This window comes from Ictidomys tridecemlineatus, chromosome 10 (genome assembly GCF_052094955.1).
Source record: "Ictidomys tridecemlineatus isolate mIctTri1 chromosome 10, mIctTri1.hap1, whole genome shotgun sequence".
Classification (NCBI taxonomy): Eukaryota; Metazoa; Chordata; class Mammalia; order Rodentia; family Sciuridae; genus Ictidomys; species Ictidomys tridecemlineatus.
In genome coordinates, this window is record NC_135486.1 from 12,558,238 (window position 1) to 12,582,001 (window position 23,764).

Below are 23,764 nucleotides of genomic sequence, written 5' to 3' on the forward strand. Positions count from 1 at the left end.
TGACTGGCAGCACTGTAGGTTTGTTTACATCAGTATCACCACAAACACGGGTAATGGATTATGCTGACTTTACAACAATTACGTCACTAGGTGATAGGAATTTTTCAAACTCTACTATAATCTATGGAATTACTGTTATATGTATAGTCTATCATTGACTGAAACATTGCTTTGTGGTTCATGACTATTAACACTGAAGTTTGGCCAATAATTGTCCATATTTCTTTAAAATTGTCCAAATATTGCCAGACTCCTATGGACATGTAACTCAGTCTTCAGAAGTCAGGTATACAATGAGGTACCACCTCACATCCATAGGATGGCTATTAAAAAAACAGAAGATCAAATATGTTGGTGAGGATGTGGAGAAATTGGAACACCTATGCACAGCTAGTGAAAAAGTAAAATGATTATAGCTTCTGTGGAAACAGTATGGCAGTTCCTCAAAGGAATTAAAATGTTATGTGTTTTAGCAATTTCACTTTTGGTATATATCAAAAAAATTTGAAAGTGCCATCTCAAAGAGGTATTTGTATAACCATGGTTATAGCAGCGTTATTACAGTAGCCAAAAGGTGAAAGCAACTTTTGTGTGTATTGACAGATAAATGAGTGATCAAAATATAGTAAATACATGCAATTGAATATTGTTAAGCCATAAAAAGAAAGATTCTGTCACATGCTACAATATGAATGAACCTATAGGACATTACCCTAAGTGAAATAAGCTAGTTTCAAAAGGACAAAGAGCATATGAATCCACTTATATGGGGTCCCTAGAGTAGTCAGAATCAGAGACCAAAAGCAGAGTGGTGGTTGCCAGGGACTGAGGGTCAGGAGGGTGGGGAGTTGTTACAGAGTTTTAGTTCAGAAAGATAAAGCAGTTCTGGAGAGGGATGTACTTAATGCCACTGAGCATACATGAACTTTAAAATGATTAAGGTAATAAATTTTATGTGATTTTTAACACAGTTTTTAAAAACTATTTTTAAACAGTCAAGGAAATGTAAGAAAAGGGTTAGAAAGACACACATATACTTCAACCAAACTTGGCCATTACTGGTTTACCTTTGAGATAAAGAAGTTGGGAAGATGAAATTGGTTAGGGATGAGTATGAGGTAGTCACTTTACATCCTTTTGCGCTTTGAAGGTGTTTTGTTTTTTGTTTTTTTTTTTTGGACTACCATTCTTGTACTACTATTAAATTTCTTAATTGAGGAAAAAGACAACAAAAAAGTCTTCCACAAAAAACATCTGATTAGAGGAGGTAATACAGATGATTTTCATTTTCTTCCCTACAGTTTTTATATTGTTTGAATTTTTAAAATTAGTGTGTAGCAGCACTATTATGAAACAAAAATATCTATGTTGAGATTTACAAAGTAGAAATGTAAAGGATTCTATTCCCTCCTGCCTTAAAAATTAATACAATTTTCTAAACCATTAATTCCAACATTCTGATTATGATATACATACACAATAATTAGAAAATACCTTTTAGGGCTGGAGGTGTATGTAGCTTAGTGGTAGAATACTTAACTGGCATGTACAAGGCCCTGAGTTTGATCACCAGCAGCACCAAAAAGAAAAACTTTAAAATTTTAAATGAAATGCTTTTATATATCATGTCATCCTTGTTTGTTAAAGTAAAATATCTGAGGCATAGATATTCCTAATGTTAAGTAAACTTATTTTGTAGATTTTAGGTCCAAAAGAATATTTTAATATTTATTTTTTAGTTTCAGGTGGACACAATATCTTTATTTTTATGTGGTGCTGAGAAACGAACCCAGTGCCTCATGCATGCTAGGTGAGCATGCTACCACTTGAGCCACATCCCCAGCCCCTCCAAAAGAATTTTTACAGACATTAAAAATCTTTATTTTTTGGTCCCCAGTACTGGAGATTAAATCCAGAGGCACTCTACCACTGAGATAGATACACCCTCTACCTCAGAGCTATTTTTATTTTTTATTTTGAGACAAGGTTTCACGAAGTTGCCCAAGGTAGTCTCAAAACTTGGAGTCTTCCTGCCTCAGCCTCAAGAGTCATTGGGATTACAGGGGTGTATCACACACTTGGCTAAAAATATGAGTGTATTATCAGCAATGCATATATAAAACATGGTATTATAATCCTTTTGAGGCATTATACCTGTAAAGGCAAAGGAAGAAACTTATGTGTTTTTAATATTATGCAAATGTAAGTGTCAGAATTTTTCTTCTTAGTGTCAAACATTTTTTGGTTTCTTGGGAAGAGCAGAGTCTACAATAGATGGGAAATTCTGGAGACAAGACAATGCTACAGAGTCTGAAAGTGCTAAATTGAATGCCTACCTTATCCTCACGCATCTTTGGCTCCTTCATTTTTAGCACTGTGTAGCATCCTATATGTAAATATACCACAGTGTTTTGATTTTACTGTCAATAGACTTTTGAATTTTTTCCAGTTTTGTGCTATTAATACAGTCCTACCAATAAACATACAGCAAGATTTTTCTTGAATGTATACTTAATAGAGGCATTTCTAGGTCATAGAGTATGTGTTTTCATGTTTTTCAAGCAATACCAAATTATTTTCCAAAATAGTCTGACCAATTTTCACTGCTAAAGGAATACATGAGAGCCATGACTAATTTGCGTCCTCATACTTGGATTGTCATTGTCTGATATGCTGATTATATGTGGTAGATATTTCTCTCAGTTCGTGTCATCCAAAATTCCTAATTAAACAGACTGACTTCATTGTAAATGTTAAATGGCATGATAAAGCTTCCCATGCTAGTAGTGATCTTATATTAAAAACAAATGTAAAATGTAACAGTTTAATTTCTTTACTGACCAAGATTATATGTATTTTTTTCTTGTTGTATCCTTTCTTTCTAGAAATAGCAAGCGAAGAGGAATCTCCAATACCTTCCTCCTCTCATTTAAACAGTGAAAGCTCTATTCCAGAAGAATTGGGTAGCCCTGCTGTTATATACATACCATCTGAATCTATTGTACAAGAACAGCCAGGGAGTCCAGATCACAGTATACTTACTGAAGAAATGGTTTTTTCACAGGAACTAGAATCCTCTACTTCTCCTAGTAAACATGTAAGTTAATGTGTGTGTGTGTGTGTGTGTGTGTGTGTGTGTATCTATATCTATATATCTTAAAGCTCCTTTAAAAAGAAACTTGTCTAAAAGGTTTTTATTAACAGTTATATTATTCCTGTTAACAACAGCATTGAGGAGTTAGAGGTGTAGCTCAGTGGTAGAGCACTTGCCTAGCACACGAGAGGCCCTGAGTTCAGTCCTCAGCACCATATAATAAATAAATGAAATAAAGGTATTAAAGAAAAAATAACAGCATTGACTATCACCCATACTTACAGTATATAGAATATAACATTTGAGTAGAAATAAAGCTTTTAATTTACTCCTATAGATTTACAAATATATGAATTATAGTTTTAGGGACAGTTACAAAATTATATGCTGTCAAATCTGTTAATATTTGAAGGGATAGGAACCTCTAAAGTCTATAAAAAAAATAATATGTAAGAACAGCACAAGTTCTTTCTAAAATCTGGTTTTTGTCTTAGAGATAATAAGATTTTAAATCATACTGGAGTGCCTTTACTATAATTTAGTTAATAATTGCTAATTCATAATCAGAATAAAATTAATGATTTCATCTCTTTAAAATAGATCTGAAATGATTGGTTCTAAATTAGAATAATGGCCTTTATTAGAATTAGATTATCTGTATTATCCTTAGTTTTGTACTTCAAAGAAAAAGGGGCTGATAAAAAACTCAAGATAGAAACATTGGGCTGGGGATGTAGCTCAAGCAGTAGCGCACTCGCCTGGCATGTGCGGGGCACTGGGTTTGATCCTCAGCACCACATAAAAAATAAATAAAAATAAAGATGTGTGTCCACCGAAAACTAAAAAATAAATATTAAAAAATTATCTCTCTCTCTCAAAAAAAAAGATAGAAACATATTTTTGGTTTTATAAAGTGTATAAAGAAGTTAGCATAACAATTAGATATTTAGTAAACATACATAGTTAGTGCCTATCAGTTTTAAAAAATAGAATATCCTTTTTAGAATCTTCATTTTTAATATGGATGTGAAGAATTATCTGCATGCCCCCTGTTGAAAAATGAGTTAGATTCATGTATGTTGTATAGCACCTGAAAGGTTTGGAGGAAAAATATTTTTATTCAATGAAGAGCTAATTCCTTGTTATGATGAAAATACTGTATTATAATATTCTTGGGCACATATTTGAAAAGAGTTTTAAGACCTTTAAAAGTTTTTAATTAACTATCATGTTGGTCATTTTAAAATTTATAATATGACCAATAGATTTTTTGTATAGTTAATTTACTCATAGCATATTTCCTACCTTCTAGGAATTTATGACCAAACTGCATTTTGACACAATTCTATACAGCATCATTATTGAGGTTCATGATAGCTACAAACTTATTGAATATTAAAAATGAATTTTTTTTTGCTCACAGGAAAATATATCTAGGAAATTAAAACTAGTAGTGTCTCAAAGTGTTTTTTATACTGAAAGCTAATATTTATTGAGTGTGATTTAACTAGTTCCAGACAGCATACTAAATGCTTTACCTGGATTATCTCATTTAATTCTCATATGATCCTATAGACACAATTATAATTTCTACTCTGAAGATTAGCAGGCTAGGAAACTTGTCTAAAGTAACAGGGGTAGGAAGTGACAGCATGGAATCAAATCAGGCATTCTCACTTCTGTGTGATGTCAGAGTAGAAATTTTATCTTTTGTAATTGTCTTTTGTGGACAATCTTATTATGCTCTTTTTTCCCCCTTCCTTTCCTCCCATAAAATTATTCCTTAATTAGTATTTTTAGATTAAATGAAAAGATTAAGGAAGGTAACGATCACAGTAAGCACTTCTAATTTATTATAAATTTTTTTAAAGCTTGCTTTCCCCACCCCTGCATAGGAAAAATCAAGGGTTTTTTTGGTTTTTTTTTTTTTTTTTGAAACAATGCTGGGGAGTGAATCTAGAGCCTTATGTGTGCTAGGCAGGCACTGTACCACTGAGCCATATCCCCATCTTGAGAAATTGAGATCTTAATCCATTTGTAGAATTTGTAAACTTTTTATGTCATAATTATTTAAAACTCTTTGTAAGACTGATCATACAAGTAATAATGATGGCACGGAACAACTGGAAGTCTCATCTAGTGCTGGTGGGAGTGTAAATTGTATGATCATTTTTTAAATATATATATATATATATATATATTAGCTGTAGTTGGAAACAATACCTTTATTTGTTTGTTTGTTTGTTTATTTGTATGTGGTCTGAGGATCGAACTTAGTGCCTCGCATGTGCTAGGTGAGCACTCTACTGCTGAGCCACAACCCCATTCCCAGTACAATCATTTTAGAGATCATTTAGCAATGCCTTTAAAAATTAAACATGCACATTCCATATAACCCATCCATTCAACTCTAAGGTATTATCCTAGAGCACTGATAATGTATATGTCCACACAAATACTTAAGAATGCTTTTAATAGTGAATGGATAATTAATTGGAATGAATTGATACACGCTTCAACATGGATAAATCTCAAAATAATTATACCGAGTGAAGGAAATCAGACAAAAATGAGTATAATTTTATTTATCTAACATTGTGGAGAATATGAACTGTAGTGACAGGAAGCAGATCAGTGACGGCCTGGAGATGGGGCAGGGGTGAAAAAGGAAAATCACAAAGGAGCATGAGAAAATTTTGGGGTGGGATGGATATGTTTATTATTTTTATCATGGTAGTGGCTTCTGGTGGGTACATATGTAAAATATATCAAATTGTATATTTATTGTTTAAGAATTGCACCTCAATAAAGTTAAAAAACAAAATGTAAAAAAATAAAATAAAATAAAATTCTTTGTAAATATTAACTTTAATTGGCTGGTATCTCAAATTTTAAATAGAATTCTACATCCATATCACAAATAATTTCTGTTTGTTTTTCTGTTTATATAGTCACCTCACAAAAGCTGCACATCTGTGTCAAAACAGGAGTCTAGCAAAGGAAGTCATAGGACTGGAGGAATATGTCGTCTGCCTGCCAAATCCCAGCAACACTGTTATAGTTGGTCAGATGAGTCATTATCTATGACACAGTCAGGTAAGACTAATTATGAGGAGTTTGTTTTCTTTGTACTACATTGGAGTTCCTCTTTCATAAATTTTGTCTAACCATATGCTAGTACGCTCTTATCCTTTGTAGCATTTGTAAGATTTTTTTACTTGCCAAGATTAAATCATATAATTCCTTGTTTGACATTGATAATTATATCCCTGTTTCGCAAAAATAAACTGTTTTATTCTCTTGTATTAGTGGACATTTATTCCATCAAACATTTGTTCAGTTTTTTTCTGTGTCAGGCACTACCTATATATTTCCATAATGCTCTGTACTTCAGCATGTCATCCCAGACAACACATATTGTAATCAGCCATTGCTCCGCAGTCTCCCCTACTAGAGTATGAATTCATGAAGATGAGAGTCTATTTTATTAATAATTGTAGTGCCAGGACCTCTTGCATCACATGCAGTAGGTATTTATTAAATATTTCTTGAATAATGTAACCATGATGGAACAGGATGGCACAAGTCTCATTTGAGGAAAGTAGCTGGGTGTGGTGATGCACACCAGTGATCCCAATTAGTCGGAGGCTGAGGCAAGAGGGATCACAAGTTCAAGGCCAACCTCAGCAATTTAGTGAGAGATCCTGTCTCAAAATAAAGAGGACTGAGTGTGTGGCTCAATGGTAGCGACTTCTGGGTTCATTCCCCAGTTCTTAAAAAAAAGGGTGGTGGTGGTAATAGAAACAATAGATTGCAAATTGGCAATGGGGAGTACTGTTTTCCATAACCTCCACCCACAAATCTCTGTAGCATAATTACAAAAGAATGAACAACCTTTACTCTAGAAGACTTCAAGGAGTACGTTGACCTCAAGAAGCATATAAAGACAATGCTCTGTTTATATAAAATGAAGAAGAGTAATATTGTATTGATTATATTGATGGGTATGATGAATATATTACCTTTTGAGCTCATTTTTAGTTTTGAGAATAGACATTTAGTAAGGAAAAACTGGAGGGAAAAACTTTGCAGGAATGGGTCTTTGATCCTGAGCTTTCATTTTCCATGTTTCAGAAAATAGTAAATCATGACATTTTCTCACATCCATATTCAGTAGATCGCCTGAATTATTTTGAGTATCTACATAATATTTCAAAAGGTAGATGTACTATAAATATTTTCCTAGTGATGGTCAGTTAGATTTTCTCAAGTTTTTCACATTTGCAAATAGTGTAGTAATTAATACATATATATAATTTAGTAATTAATATATATATATATACACATATAAATAATGTTGTAATTAATATATCTATAAAAAACAGTTTGGGTCAAGCAGTTGAAGAATCTTGTCTTTCATATTTATCTTTGGAAAGTTATTAATATTTTTATATATTTTACATATTTGGTGAATAGTTATTGCTAGTTGAATAACATGTCAGTAGACAAATTTGATATGTACTTGGAAACATGGCTTTTTATCTTGGATCTGTTACTTGTAACTTTCTTTCCATACTAGGTTATCTGTTTCTATCTGGAGCAATGGAATAAAGTTCTAACCACCCTGAATGAGTTCTGTACTAAGCATTAATGATAATATATGTAAAATACTATTTTATTGATAAAACTTATCCAAGTAAGACTAATTTTAGAAAAATAGCTCTGAGATTTCTAAACTACAGGTGCATTCTACCTCTTCATGATGAAATAATTATAGACAGTCTTCATAAACTTTAATGTGGTGGGGTTATATAATACCTTTACTTAAGTGATGGAGAGTTTGTTATCAACTAAGTAAATACAGTTAGCATATGTGCAATAATCAAATTATTCTGTCCAGATTATTTTTGTCTTGATGTGTTTAAACAAACTAAAGTATCATTTGTCTGCCACTTCCCATTTCTTCCACCTCCCAAAAAAGTCTTACAGAGAGATTTCCATAAAAACAACATAGTATCATTTAGAGAGCTGGCTTGGGTTAATTATTTTTTTCTTAGAGATTCTCTTAGGTGTTATTGATTATTTTTAAAAAACACTATGTCTTGTATGTGTGAGGCACTGGGTTCAATCCTCAGCACCACATAAAAATAAATAAAATAAAGGCATGCTGTCGACCTACAATCAATCAATTGATCAATCAGTCAATACTATGCTGCAATACTAAATTTAGGTAGATCACAATGTATTGTCAGTCACTTTTGTAGCCTTTTATATGGACTCTTAAAAATACAAATTTAGTTATTACTTGAAAATACAAACATTTCCCAAGGTCATTTATTTAAAACTAAGTTTTTCATCAATTGCTATTGAGTCTTCACACCATAAAAAATATTTTTTATTAGAAAATCAAAGTTGGCTTATACAATTTTTTAAATATATTAATTTAAAATAATCATTTTGGGGGCAAAATTAAAACTAAGTCTGAAAGAGTTTAATGGTCTCCCTACAATAGTTAATGAAGCAGCACCCCAAAGGTTTGGAAGCACACAACTCATATCAGGCTAACGAATACACAGTTTTAGGAGATCCAAAGTTATGGGTTTATACTTTATCTTAGGTTATCATTTTTAGCTCAAGTTGCAGTCTTCCAGCCCTTGTACTAGAATCATCAATTAAATCAGTATAAAACCAGCCAATACTAAGCACTCAGAAAAGTTTAATGCTGAAACCAATCAATCGTTTCCTTCAGAAATTAAAAGAAAACTTGAGGAAGGAAGATGATCAGTTGTTGTCTCCATATCACCTGTTTTTAGTTTTAAGCCAAGAAATATACTACCCAAAACATGGCTACATAAAAATGTTTGTTTTGTGTTAATAATGTTACTACCTCCATTTAAAAAATATTTTTAAGTTATTTTGGCAAAAATTTGTAATATTCATCATGTACAATGTGGAGTTTTGAACATATATTGAAGAATGCTGCTCATTAACATGTACATGACCTCACATAGTTGTCATTGTAATAAAAATACTTAAAATCTACTCACATTGTTATTAACTGTAATCATCTCTTGAACTTATTTCTCCTGTCTACTGAAATTTCATATTCTTTGTTTCTTTTTTTTAAAATATGAATGTTATCCTTGCACAGGTGCTGTGCTTGTTTTCTATCATTCCAATTTTAGTGTATATGCTGCCGAAGTGAGCACTTGAAATTTCATATTCTTCAAATATTTCCTTAGCCCCACTCCATCCATCTGTAACCAGCATTCAGATCTCTGCTTCTATGAGTCCCACTTGGTTAGATTTCACATATAATTGAGATCTTGTGGTATTTATATTTCTGCCTGGCTTATTTCACTTAACATAATATCCTTCATGTTTATCTGTATTGCAAATGACAGGATTTTCCTTCCTTTTTGAGGCTAAATAGTATTTCATTTTCTATATAATTCACATTTTCATTGCACATTTGTCCATAATGGACACTTAGGTTGATAACTTTTTTGTTTTTATTGTTTTGTTTTTATAATATTTCAGGCACTATGCCACGTGTTCTAAGTACATTATTTAATTGTCACACCAGTTCTAGAAATTGGTCAGGTGAAAAACCTAGATAGTGGATCCAGACTTTAAAAATGGTCTTTGTCATTACTTCATTTTTTAAAGAGTGTCAATCAACAATCAGTGAGCTTTGCCCACGATAAAGACTCAGTGTAATGCTACTGCTGGTATGAGACAGGTAGAACTTTCCTAATCCACCTTAATTCAGTGTCATGGAAATGACAGGAACTCAAATTTTGTTATTTCTAGCCCAGGTATTTAGATCACACTGTTTTTTTAAAAAGACTATAATCTTGGGGCTGGGTTGTGACTGAGTGGTAGAGCACTTGCCTGGCCTGTGTGAGGCACTGGGTTCAATTCTCAGCAGCGCATATAAATAAATGAATAAAATAAATGTTCATCAACATCTAAAATAAAATTTTTTTGAAAGGACTATAATCTTTTGCATTAGAATGAATTAACCAAATCAATAAATGAGTAAAGGAATTGAACTGACACTTCTCAGGAGAAGATATACAATTGATCAACAAATATTTGAAGAAATGTTCAACATCTCTAGTAATCAGAGAAATGCAAATCAAAACTACTCCAAGATTTCATCTCACTACATTGCTGCTGGCACTGCAAATTGGTGCAACCACTCTGGAAAGCAGTATGGAGACTCTTTAGAAAACTTGGAATGGAACCATCATTTGACCCAACTATTTCACTCATCGGTCTATACCCAGAGGACTTAAAAGCATAGCTAGTTCTTATACAATTTAATATGAGGTTCCTGTTAAAAATCTGGTTTGTAATGCAATGTTGTACTGAGTCTTCAGATTTGTATATAATAGTATTTCTGTTCTAAGGCTGTTAAACATCTCACTCAACATTAGTGTGTGGAAATGACATCATTGTATGGTTCCAGGAGGTGTGAGGAACAGTCATTTTTATACTATGTAATTTCCATGTCGAGTGGAATAAGCAGTGTCTTTAAATGATATCTGTTTGTTTTCATGGCATGCGTATGACACATGGCTTTTTCATTGATATTACTATGACTGGTTATCTCATGTGTATGTATGTACTATTGGGGAGAAAACAAGATTTAGCCAGCTTCATTTCAGTAATTTTAGATATTTTAAGAACTTTCAAAGAATGTGGTATTAAGGTATCAGCTAATGACTCAGTCTATCTGAAATGATAAAATTCCAGTGGGTTTAATATGACTTTAAAAATATTAAACTAGCTGGGTGTGGTGTCACACACCTGTAATCCCAGCTGCATGGGAGGCTGAGACAGGAGGATCGCAAGTTCAAAACCAGCCTTAGCAAAAAGCAAGGTGCTAGGCAACTCAGTGAGACCCTGTCTCAAAATAAAATTCAAAATAGGGCTGGGGATGTAGCTTAGTGCTCAGACTGCCCCTGAGTTGAATCCCTGGTGTCCCCCCCCAAAAAAAATTTAAACTATATGTTAATAATTAAGGAAATGGGTAGTAAAATATGATTACCTTATCAACAGAAATAATTCCTTGTAGAATCTACAAATTTCTAACCTAAAAATTTTCAACTTCAGCTACATATCTTACCAAGATTTACTTCATACCTCAAGATTTACTTACAATTTCAGATAGTAAAATAGTACAATTAGAAAGTGAAAATCAATAGGAAGAATTAAGAAAAAAAGAACTTATGGAAAATAAAGGAATCATTTATTAAATTTTTTAGAAGCTCCAATTTCTAAATTTTTATGTATTAGATTGACTGTTTAAATGAAGTATTATATTACAGCTTTTCATTAGTGGTTACTAAGTTAACTATTCTTTAGTTAAAACTGAAGATTTTGCATTTCTTTCAGAAACTACATCTGATCAGAGTGACATTGAAGGCAGAATCAGAGCTCTAAAGGATGAGCTCCGGAAAAGAAAATCAGTTGTGGACCAGTTAAAGAAGGAACAGAAAAAAAGACAAAAGGAAAGACTGAAAGCCCAAGAAGCCAGTCTGATCAAACAGTTAGAGGTTAGACATTAGAAAAAGGGAGTTAGTGCTGGGGCTGGGGCTGGGGCTCAGTGGGGGAGGCCTTGCCTAGCACTTGGGGAGCATTGGGTTCGATCATTAGTACCACATAAAAATAAATGGATAAAATAAAGGTATTGTGTCCATATACAACTAGAAAGAATATTAAATATCGAGGTTAATGTACATGTGAAGCCCAAAATGTTTTTAATGTTGTTCAAAAGTAAAGGATTAAAAATTTTTTTATATTAATGTAGTGGTACATTTTATCCTCTTTTTTAAAAATCTGAAGATTTCTAAGCATATTTTTGCTTCAAACATTAAATATTAAAATGTTGAGTATTAAAATATTCAAATAAAAATTTTCTGAATGATTAGGCTTATGCAAGATTGGTGTCCATGTTCTCTTAAATGAAAAATCATTAATAATGGTAGATAAGTAATTCTAGGTAATTGAATTGTTTCTACTTTTTTTTTTTTTTTTTTTTTAAGCAGAGTAGTGCTTCATGCCACATAACTGTGATAACTGTGCTGTTTGCATGACTCCTAAGTTTGGCTTCCCCCCCCCCAGTTCTAGGAACCTTTCTGATTCTGTCCCCCAGGCTGGAAACCTGGTTTTTATTATCTTCCTCATTCTGTTTTCTCCTCTTCCTTTAGTCCATTTTCCATTAATTTTTCTTTTTTAAAGTTCCTTGCTTGTTCCTTTCCATTCCTACTGCTGTTGTGCTAGTTGGGGCACTTATGACCTCTTACCTCCAGTATCCATATTCTCTTAGATGTTCCTGTTTCTCTATTAAACATTCTGCAAGCTTAGTGATAAGCTAATAAGCTTAGTGATAAGATAATAAATCACAGTGTTCATTATAGAATCATTCTGAACCTCTTTACTCATCACAAGAGTCATTTCCCATGTCATCATCAGACAAGGGTATCATCCAGCTTCTACCTGAATATGTCCAATAATAATAGATTTCAAGTTTTTAAGGCATTTGGTTTCACACTTAATGCTCTTTAAGTGTTAGAAGCTCAGTTACTTTAACCAAAATTTTGTGCTTTTATTGGTCTTTTGTAACACCTGTGCCGCTGGCATTTATTAATTTAATCATCAAATTGAAGTATCTATTTGAGTGCCAGGAACTTAGATATTTACACATATTTTTATTTAATCCTCACAGCAACAAGGGATATTATCACTGCTTTACACATAAGGAAACTGAATTTTCAGTAAAATTAGTGATTTATCCAAGGACACTTATGTCATAGGTAGTAGAGCTAGCATTTTAACCTATCCCTAATTCTAAATTCTCTTAACTTTATACTGTCTTCCACACAGAAAATAGACCAGTTAACCAATCTGGAGAAAATAAATATTTTCACAGTGTATATACAATATAATGATAGGACAGACATAGCAATTTGTACATACTTTTAAAAGTAGGAAAAGTGATTAAGATATAGTGACCATACTGTAGAGTTCTTGTTAGGAAATAGTGGAAAACAAATTTTTTAAGATCAGCTGGATGTGGTGGCACACACCTGTAATACAAGCTGCTCAGAAGGCTGGATCTGCAGTGTTGAACAAAACAGCTATTGTCTCAAAAAATGAGAATTATAAAAGTAAGGATTTTAGCCAAGAAAATGAAGGAAAGGTATAATAGTTGGAGGTCTCCCCTTAGATGTGAAAGTTAAATAAATTTTTAATGTGGCAGGGTATGAATTTTGCTTCATGGGGATCGAACTTGTGTGGATTGAGACTACTATTCCTTTTTGGGGGTTGAGAGAGAGCGTTGCTGGTGATCAAACCCAGAGGGCAGGAAGGGAGATTTTATGTGAAATCTTATTTACTGGCTGAACTTTTAAATTATGCCATTTAAGTTTTTTAATGTACTATTTTATAATATAAAACCTTTTTTTAAAAAAATTCTGCATAGTAACTCCTCTGATTTTTCTAAACTTAGTCATATGATGAATTTATTAAGAAAACTGAAGCAGAGCTTAGCCGAGATTTGGAAACATCACCAACAGCCAAACCTCAGATTAAAACGCTCTCCTCAGCTTCTGAAAAACCCAAGATCAAGCCCCTCCCACTACACAGGTAGGAATTTATGATAAGTTATCTAGTCTGCCTGGTTTGAGAAAGAATAAGGAAAGATTTTAGTAGAAGTTATCTTCTAAGTATAAAAGTATTGTTTTATATTTTTAGCATCACTAAAGTAAAGATGTTTTGTATTACAAATGCAAATTAATTTTCTAATAAGGTATAGATTTTTTAAATATGTTTTAATCTTGGAGTCTGATGGGTGTAATGAAAATAGTTTTCTCTCAAGTATTGTTAGTACTAGTATCATAAGTTGGTATAGATATTTTGAAAAACAATTTGGCAATGTTTTAGAAGTCAAAAACAATTTGTAACTTTTGACCCTGTAATCCTACTTCTGGAAAATTAGCTTGATAAAATATGGAGTACCAAAAATCTCTTTATGCATGGATGTTTTTGCCATAATGTCTTTTATAGTCATAAAACATTGGAAACAATCCATATATATAAGAATAGATGAGGGCTCAGTGGTAGAGCACTTACCTTGCATGTGTGAGGCACTGAGTTCAATTCTCAGTACCACATTAAATAAAGATCCATTAACAAATAAACAATATATTTTTTAAAAAATGAATGAATAGCTTAGTAGATTATGGTTCTGTGCAGGTGATAAAATATGATTCAGCCAGGAAGTAAATACAAAAAATACTAAGTAGCAACACTGGAACATATACAACATTAGAATATACAATATACATTTTAGTGTATTAAAGTTAGGTTATAATATTTAAACTAAATTTTTTGAACAGCAAGGATTAGGCAAACCAGTACTACTAAGAAATGGGAACATTTAAAAGAGAAGGCATTTGTGAATTATCAAAAGCAAAAAAAAAAAAAAAGGAGAGAGATTGGCATATCATAGAAGCCAATCACAATAAGCTTTTGTTAAAATTAGCACAAGAGACTGGAAAAATAAGTAAAAACCAAATTATGAAAGCCTTTCACTCACTCATCTTTTTAGAAGATGTGGAGCCTTTGAAGGTTGTATTAAAAAGTACTTTCTGATATTTTTTGTTATTGTTACAAAAGAAATACATGCCCATTTACAATTAATTTAGCATATCTGAGATTCCTCTACCAGCTGGCTATGTAACTTTGGACAAATTATTTAACCTCTCTGTGCTTCAGTTTTTTAATAGTTTATATCCCTATTAAACAGAGGTAATAATATGTGCTTAATATACTTGTTATTAGAGTTAAAATATTTAACTTAAGTTAGGGCCTATAACATAAAAAGCATTATGTATTAAATGCTGATATTATCTTTATTATTAGAATATCTAGGGAAGCAATAAAAAAGTTTAAATCATCATACCCAGCTATATCAAAATAGCAAATATGAACAATTAAGTGTATTTCCTTCCAGATTTTTTTATACATTTTGTGTGTATTTTTGTTACCTATGCATTTTTTCATTTTACTATAAATGTTTTATTTTAATTTCTATATAATATACTATTGAAATGACTTTATAGTTTTCTTGCTTTTTTTGTTTTGTTTTTTGATTGGTTGGTTGGTTGGTTTGATGGTGCTGGAGATTTAACCCAGAGCTTTGTACATGCTAGGCAAGTGCTTTCTACCTTTAAACTATACCCTCAGCACCATAGTTTTCTTAATCAAACTGCTACAAATTTTATTTATAAGTTGGGGGGCATAGCTCAATGGTAGGGCTTGGGCTTATTAGCATGTGGAAGGCCCCAATTTAATCCCCAGTACAAAAGGAAGAAGAGGAGGTGGGTAGAAAGGTAGAGACAAAGACTTCAAGAGCTTTTTCTGTTTGTAGTATGGAGGAATGATAAACAGAGTAAGCTCAGAAGGCAGAAGAAAAGCAATCTAAGCCAGGCCTAAAATAAGCAGCAGAAATAAGAATAGAAAATCGGAGATACATTTTAGGAATATTTAAGAAGTAGACATGACCCGTTAAAGTGCTGGATGAGGAAGCAGAGGAAATCTGGGATGATTCCCACATTTCTCTTTGTCAGTTGGGTCAAGGTTCCACTAACCTAAATGGAAAAGCAGATAGCTTTTTGTGAGAAGTTAATGATTTGGGCTTTAAATACTAATTTTGAGATGTTGTGGTTCATATAAGTGGAATTTTCCAAGAAAGTTGTGGTTAGAAATATGAGGATAATCAGTAGGTATATAAGGTGATTGAACCCAGGAAGGTATGTATTCAGAGAGAATAAAAGGTATTGAAGAACTGAATTTGATAAATAGCAGCATTTAAGGGCATTATTAGGAGGTAGAAAGCAAAAGTCAAATATTATGGTTTAGCAAAGGAAAAGGAGGAATCAGGAAAATGAAGACAGTAAATACAGCCCTTCCTGTTAACTATAAAAAATAAGAGAGGGGGGCTGGGGATGTGGCTCAAGCGGTAATGCGCTCGCCTGGCATGCGTGGGGCGCTGGGTTTGATCCTCGGCACCACATAAAAATAAAAAAGATGTTATGTCCACCGAAAACTAAAAAAATAAATATTAAACAATTCTCTCTCACTCTCTCTTTAAAATAAATAAATAAATAAATAAGAGAGGGCTGTAACAGGGTGAACAAGTGAAGAATCGAAGAGGAAAATGTAAGGGTTTTTGTTTTTGTTTTTGAGACATTAGCAATATTTATAACCCGAGGAAGAGAAAAAAAATTCTCCAGGTAGAAAATTAAAGATTGTAGTAAAAGTAGAGCTTGCCTAGCATGTGCAAGTCCTGGGTTCAATCCCTAGCATTAAAGAAAAAGTAGGGGGGACTCTATTAAAGATGATAGTAAATAGAGTAGATAATTAAGAAGTACCATCCATGAGGCTGTGAACAATTTAGCTTTGGACAAGTGAGAGACACATTTTTTTCCTCTCTGCAGACAGAAAGAAAGGCAGCTGGGATGGTTGTGAATATAAATTTGTAGGTAGAAAAAAGAACAAGATCTACTCAGAGTGACAAATGCCAAAAGTAGACACAATGAAAATGGTCTGTGGAGAAGAGGAAAGAAATAGTTGTCTAAGAATATCTGCTTTTGATTGTCATTTATTACAGTATCAGCAGTATGTTTATTTCTGCTCATTAATTTTTCCACTTCAGATCTGAAACAGCAAAAAACTGGAAATCACTAACAGAACCAGAACGTTCCAGAGGATCCTTGGAATCCATTGCTGAACATGTTGGTATGTGACTAGAAAAAATAAGTTGTGTCTACATAGTCTAAGGATTTGTGCAAAGTCTTGTGAAATTCTACCCGTACAACTTTTTCATTGAAAAGTGAATTTCTTAAATAAATTTTATAGCATCTTAAATTTTTGCTTATTTATTTATTAAAAGAACTTGCTATGTTGCTCAGTCTGGTCTTGAACTCCTGGGCTCAAGTGATCCTCCTACCTTAGCCTTTGGTTTTTGTTGTGTTTTGTTTTGTTTTGTTTTGTTTTCTTGATCTTAATTGTCCTACTTGCTAGTACTTTGCAAATTTGGCTCTTTAGTGCTATATTTGCAGAAATATTCTTTCTTTTTATTTTTTAATTTAATTCAAGAGCTTAATTGGTCTCCAGGGAAATTTATTCTTTTAGTAAATACATTTGTATCTTCCTCCTTATTTTTCTATTCAAAGAGTGTGTTTAATATCCATCGTACAATCTTGTTTTTCCATGATTTGAGAATGATTGTACAAAGCAATGGCTGCGTCGTAAACTTAGCTCCATTTTATTCACTTTATAATACAACACTGAAGAAATTATTCCAAACTTTAAAACATTTTTAAATGTTTTATATATTATATTCATAGTTTTTCTTATAATGGTATGTAATAGTATGTTCTTGTATATGGTAAACAAAACAGGTCATACTTATTGACCAGAGTTTTTCTTCACCAAGATTTGGCATTTATTTAGTTTGATCTTAGAAATCAATAGATTGTGATTAAATAATTTTGATATGGTGATTTTTTTTGTCTTTAAGATGCTTCATTGTCAGGTTCTGAGAGATCAGTATCAGAAAAGTCTTTATCTGCATATGCAAAGAGAATGATTGAATTGGATAATCGAACTGAAGAACATTTTCAGACCCCATCTCTAATTCTCAGATCATCAAGGAAAACCAGGGCAGAATCTGGAGATTCTTTAGAAAATATACTTTCATTACCTCTGCTTAAGGAATTAAATGCCTCTAATACAATTCTTGATGTGTTGGGTGCCAAGGTTGAAGAATCTAATCAAAAATCAGAAATAAAAGAAGTAGAATATGCAAAATTGGAGGAGAGTGAGATTGAAGGTGCTTCTTCAAAACTGTCTGGAAAATCTGATGTCCTGCTGAAACTAGAACTGAAACAGGAAGACTCATCTGAAACTGTTTCAAAGAAAGATTTTCCTTTAGATTCTGCAAATGTTCAGAAAGATTTAGTTAGATTATCCATTGAAAATCTTCATAAAAAAGAGGAAATGTTAAAAGAGAGAAACTCAGATCAAGATATGGATCACAATGCAGACATTCAGTCAGGAGAAGACATTCATGAGCAAAAGAACAAAGAGGAAAAGAACTTGTCCTTGTCAGAACATCATTTTGCTCTAAAAGACTCGTCATACTCTGAAGATTTTGAAGTGTCTTCTTTCAAGAAAGAAATTTCAGCTGAATTGTACAAAGGTGACTCTGAAATGTCATCTTTGTTGTCACTCAGGAAAGACTCTCAGTCTTGCAGAGATAAGTCACAGCCAACAAGGAGCTCTAAAAGTAGAGCTAGTGGCTTTGGTAGTGATGATGAAATCAGTGAGTGCCTAAGTGGGAAAAGCCTTTCCATTCATAGCAATGTTCATTCTGAAAGACTGTTAGAACTTAAGTCCCCTACCGAGCTAATGAAAAGTCAGGAACGCAGTGATGTGAAACATGAACAGGAGGTTACTGAAGCCCCTTCCTTGGCTTCAGTTTCTGTTGCAGATGAGTTACTTGATTTCCACATTGGTGATAGGGTGTTGATTGGCAATGTTCAACCAGGAACTCTTCGATTCAAAGGTGAAACTAGTTTTGCTAAAGGATTTTGGGCGGGAGTGGAGTTGGATAAACCTGAAGGAAATAACAATGGAACATATGATGGCATTGTATATTTTGTATGCAAAGAGAAACATGGTATTTTTGCTCCTCCTCAAAAAATATCTCACATTCTAGAAAACTTTGATGACTATATAGACATAAATGAAGATGAAGACTCTTATTCAGATGAACAATATCAAAACTATAGTCAAGAACAAAAAGACACAAAGAGTTCAAAAGATATAGAAAAAGATGGAATTGGATGTTTTTATGAGAAATCTCTACCTAGTATGCACAATATAGAAGCCTCAGTGAACAGAGAGAGAAGTCTTAAAGTAGAAACAGACCACACACAGGACATTTCTGGGGTACTTGAAGCCCATGTTCATCAGCAAACTTCAGCAGATTCACTGATTTCTTCAAAGGAAAACAAAGACCTTGTTTCTGATGCCACAGGAAAGGTTTCCATCACTGCAGAAGATGATACTTTAGATAATACCTTTTCTGAAGAATTGAATAAACAACAGCAGTTTGCAGAAAAGGAAGAGAACCTATATTCCGAAGTTTCAGAGAAGCTTTCTACTCCACTTCTAGACCTTCTAACAAAAGAAAAAAACCAATTAGAAGCCCAGCTGAAATCATCACTGAGTGAGGAAAAGAAGTCAAAGCAACAACTAGAAACAGTCAGCTTACTGACAGACAGTTTATTGAAAGACTTTGTGAAGGACACGGTCAGTCAGCTACAACAAATCAAGAAAGCCAGAAATGAGAAAATTCAGCTGAGTAATCAGGGGTTTCTTGATGGTGACCAAAAGAAAGTATCATCCCAGGACCCGTCCCACAATCTTGAGGAAGAGTCACCCAGTGTTTCAAATTGCTTCTTAAGGTCTGAATTAGAAGATGAGAAAGAAGAGATCTCCTCCCCAGATATGTGTCCCAGACCTGTAAGTATTTCATCTAGAAAAATGTCAATTTACCTTGCCTGTGTGGTACATCTTAATTCTTTGACTCCAGATAGGTTTTGTTCTGATATGCTGTCCATTAGATAAAGATGATATGCTACTTTTTAAAGGCCATGTAGCTATTTTTCTGTTTGAAGTATAATTGTCCTCTGTTATGTCATGAGTAGTCACTATAGGGTTGTCACAGGCCCTGCCAAGTTCATGGGAACAAAACATCCATTCAAATGGCTAGGTTGACAGCCCCTGCATATTGTCCACAATTAGATCCCTTCTGAGTTCACTGAAAATATTTATCCTATGGAACTTTCTAATGGTTCTTGTCAGTGCAATGTTTTTTTTCCACCTATGAAATTGTTTACATGACTACTCAGTCATGGTTGCCCTGCAGAGATTACCAGTTGTGATGCTGATTCTGTTAAAACTGAAATATATCCACTATGACATATACCCAGACCATCAATTTGTTTAGGTTACCCATAGACAGTTGAGCAAAAGTAATGATTTTGAGTAACTTGAGCCAGATAATCACCAAAGGTGAGAAGTTTTTATATTCCATTTCCCTATCCCAGAGATAGTCCTTCAGAAATGGAATCATGATATCCCAAAAAACAAAACAAAACAAAAAAATGAATCGACAAACGTTTTATTATAAATTGGATGATGAGTCTATGTAAGCATATTAGTAGGAACGGTAAGTCTTTCTTGTTAACTAGTAGCTACCATATTGTTTAATTTTGCTTATAGAGAAATATTAAAGATATACTTTATCTTAAAAACTTATTAAGAAATCAGAATCACTAAATAGTCCCCTATTTGAATGATTCTATATCTACAGGAGAGCCCAGTGTTTGGTGCCAGTGGGCAGGAAGAGCTCGCTAAGAGACTTGCTGAACTTGAGATCAGTCGGGAGTTCCTGAGTGCTTTAGGGGATGATCAAGACTGGTTTGATGAAGATTTTGGATTGAGCTCTTCTCATAAGATCCAAAAAAATAAGACAGAAGAAACAATTGTAACTTTAATGGCAGAACCTAAAAGGCCACCCCAGAAGCCATGTGAAATATTATTGGCAGTCCCACATACTGCAGAGGAAGTAGAAATTCTTGTACATGATGCAGCAGAAGAACTTTGGAAATGGAAAGAATTAGGCCATGACCTTCACAGCATTAGTATTCCTGCAAAACTGCTTGGCTGTGCCAATAAGGGACTGGATCTAGAAAGCACTAGTAAAAGGGTCTATAAACAGGTATGTAACATGGAAAGATGACTTTAACTTTTAAACTTCTCACCCACTATAATGCGGATTCTTAGTCATTTTGTTTAATCTTTCTCTATCAAGGCGGTTTTTGATTTAACAAAAGAAATTTTTGAGGAAATATTTGCTGAGGATCCCAACTTGAATCAACCTGTGTGGATGAAGCCATGTAGAATCAACTCTAGTTATTTCCGACGAGTGAAAAATCCAAATAACCTGAAGGAAATCAAGGTAAACTGCAAATTATAAAATACCTCCTTTTCTATTTGATTTCATTTACACAGACTCTATAAATGCTATAAAAATAGGCACTGTTGTACACTATTCACCTTTATGTTCTCAGTAAATATTCAGTAAATATTTGTTGATTCATTGATTCTGTAAACAACGGGCCCAAAAAGAACCCTATATCTAATCAACCCTAATCAAAACTATTTAATATAGTAAGTTAAAAAGAGTTCATTGTGAATTCTGGAGCCAAACTTTTGTAAACTTGGTGGTCATTTTTATTATATATATATATATGTACATGCACACAATATATGATATTTAAGGAAAAATTAAGAAATACCTAGGAAGATAAATTATTGCAACTCATGTGTTTTTTAGGTGAATATTTTGGAAATTTAGTGATAGGCATAAGGTTCTAAAAATATATATGAAAACATGCCAGCCCTGGATACTTGTTACTTTTCCATCTTTGATTTTTAGAGATTTCTAGTTGGTAATGTGGATTTGAAATAGGAAGGATCCAAGGATCGTAACATGATATTTAGAAATTTTGTTACTTTAGAAACCTTTGAAAAAATCGAGTGTTCAAAAGCTATAAGGACTTAAAAATTTTGTAGTCACATGGTGGCATTCACTCTGTCTATTCATATTTCCTTAATTCAGCAAAGGTTTCATTTCCAGAGCAGTGCTTCTCCCACTGTAACAAGCATCGCATCATCTGGGGATCTTGTGAAAATGGACATTCTTATTCAATAAATAGGTCCAGGTTAGGAGCTGAAATTCTTTTTAACTGAGCTCCCAAGTGATACTGCTATTGGTTCTAGTACCATTCTGAAGTAACAAACACCAGCCCCTCTACATCCTGCAGTGCAGGGGTTGGAACCCAGGGCCTCAGCATGCTGGGCAAGAGCCTTACCACTGCATAGCCCTACTGCTGCCCAAGTAGCAAGAATTTAGAGTTGTGTTTCCCAGGCTTGTTTGATCATAGAAATAGAAAGCCTTTTAAAAATACTACATACTGACAGAACACCAATAGATATTTATGAGATGTATGTTTACCTCATGAGTTGGCAAACTATGACCCTTGGGCTAAATCCAAGCTCACTGTCTTTTTGTAAATATTTGTTGGACCACAGCCATGCCCATTTATTTACATATTATCTGGGGTTGCTTTGTTGGCACACTGGGGGAGTTGAGTAGTTGTAACAAAGACCATATGGGAGGCTGCAGTTGTAGCTCAATGGTAGAGCGTTTGCCTAGCATGTGTAAGACACTGGGTTTGATCCTGAGTACCACAGATAAATAAATTTTAAAAAAAAAAAGTATTCAAAAACACAATAACGTTTAAAAAAAAAAAAACACATGCTCCACAAAAACCTGAACTATTTCCATTCAACCACTCCTTTATAGAAAAAAATTTGCCAGCCCTTGACTTAGATTAAAGTAAGTAGTTTTTTTCAAAACACACTTCCAGGGCTGGGGATGTGGCTCAAGCAGTAATGCGCTTGCCTGGCATGCGTGTGGCCCAGGTTCGATCCTCAGCACCACATACAAACAAAGATGTTGTGTCCCCCAAAAACTAAAAAAAAAAAATTAAAAAAAAAAAACACACTTCCATGCTCCATTTCTTCCACCCTTCCACAGTGGATAAATTCTTTAGTGTACTGTGAATGTGTCTGTGTGTAGGCAGAGAAAGATGGGGTTTGGGGACACAATAGGTAGATCAAGAATCTTCTCAGATAATTCTGATTCATAAAGTGTCCTTCCCCCAATTGAGAATATTGTGGATTTTTGCTGCTGTTTTATTTTTTAATTTGTTTAGAGCATGTTAATTATACATTTATTTTGGTTCATTTTGATAAAATAATATATGCAAGGAATTTGATTTCAATCCCCATTTTGCCTCCCTTTTCCTTCCCTCCTCTCTACCCTTATTCTGTCTCCTCTCCTCTATTTATCTTCCTTTCATGCCTTTATTTATTTTTGATTGGTATTTTCTACATAAATGTGAGAATATTGTTTTTTAACAGAAGCAACTTTGACTGTAATAAAGCAAATTGAAATAAAGATAGGTAATGTGCTAGCCATCGGCAGACTGTGTGCATCAATTTAGCATGCTGCCCACTAATTTTAGTGTCTAAGGTGGATAGTTAAGGTATTGTTAACAGTAAAATTATGCTTCTTATACTGAAGTGTTTATTAGAATCTTTTTAGTGTAACATATTCAGATCTTGGTGCTTCAAAATAAACTATCCCAGATAAAAGCTTGCATTTTTCTAATAAAACGTTGCTTGCAAAAAATTTCTTTAGAATTTTTCTAGTTCAGATATTTATTTTACACTTTCTTTAGTAGTTTTATCAGCTGAGAATTAGCTAATTAGGCAAAGGGAACTGTGGAGTAATTTTTTTCTTTATGGATTCTCAGTGGGTTTTATTTTATATGTTGTATAAAAACAAAAACTCTTTTTTTCCCTTGAGATGGAGTTTCACTATGTTGTCCAGGCTGGTCTCAAACTCCTGGGCTTATGAGATCCTCCTGCCTCAGTTTCCTGAGTAACCAGGAC

General features: G+C 33.4%; 1 protein-coding gene and 1 non-coding gene across 15 annotated transcripts in view; one reads left to right on the forward strand and one right to left on the reverse strand.

Annotated features, from left to right (window-relative positions):
• The window catches only part of Cep350 (centrosomal protein 350), a 157,556-nt gene that overhangs the window by 116,127 nt on the left and 17,665 nt on the right, over positions 1 to 23,764 (forward strand). For all 14 annotated transcript variants that reach the window (XM_021722607.3, XM_078022411.1, XM_078022412.1 and 11 more), the window contains 8 exons: positions 2,886 to 3,097; positions 6,046 to 6,190; positions 11,498 to 11,658; positions 13,614 to 13,750; positions 16,824 to 16,906; positions 17,691 to 19,699; positions 20,553 to 20,960; positions 21,054 to 21,200. In XM_021722607.3, the coding sequence (XP_021578282.2) occupies positions 2,886 to 3,097; positions 6,046 to 6,190; positions 11,498 to 11,658; positions 13,614 to 13,750; positions 16,824 to 16,906; positions 17,691 to 19,699; positions 20,553 to 20,960; positions 21,054 to 21,200 (3,302 nt within the window). The remainder of the gene's footprint in view (positions 1 to 2,885; positions 3,098 to 6,045; positions 6,191 to 11,497; positions 11,659 to 13,613; positions 13,751 to 16,823; positions 16,907 to 17,690; positions 19,700 to 20,552; positions 20,961 to 21,053; positions 21,201 to 23,764) is intronic.
• On the reverse strand, positions 9,200 to 9,303 carry LOC120887701 (U6 spliceosomal RNA). The gene has a single exon (XR_005731037.1). It is a non-coding gene; the product is annotated as a U6 spliceosomal RNA (small nuclear RNA).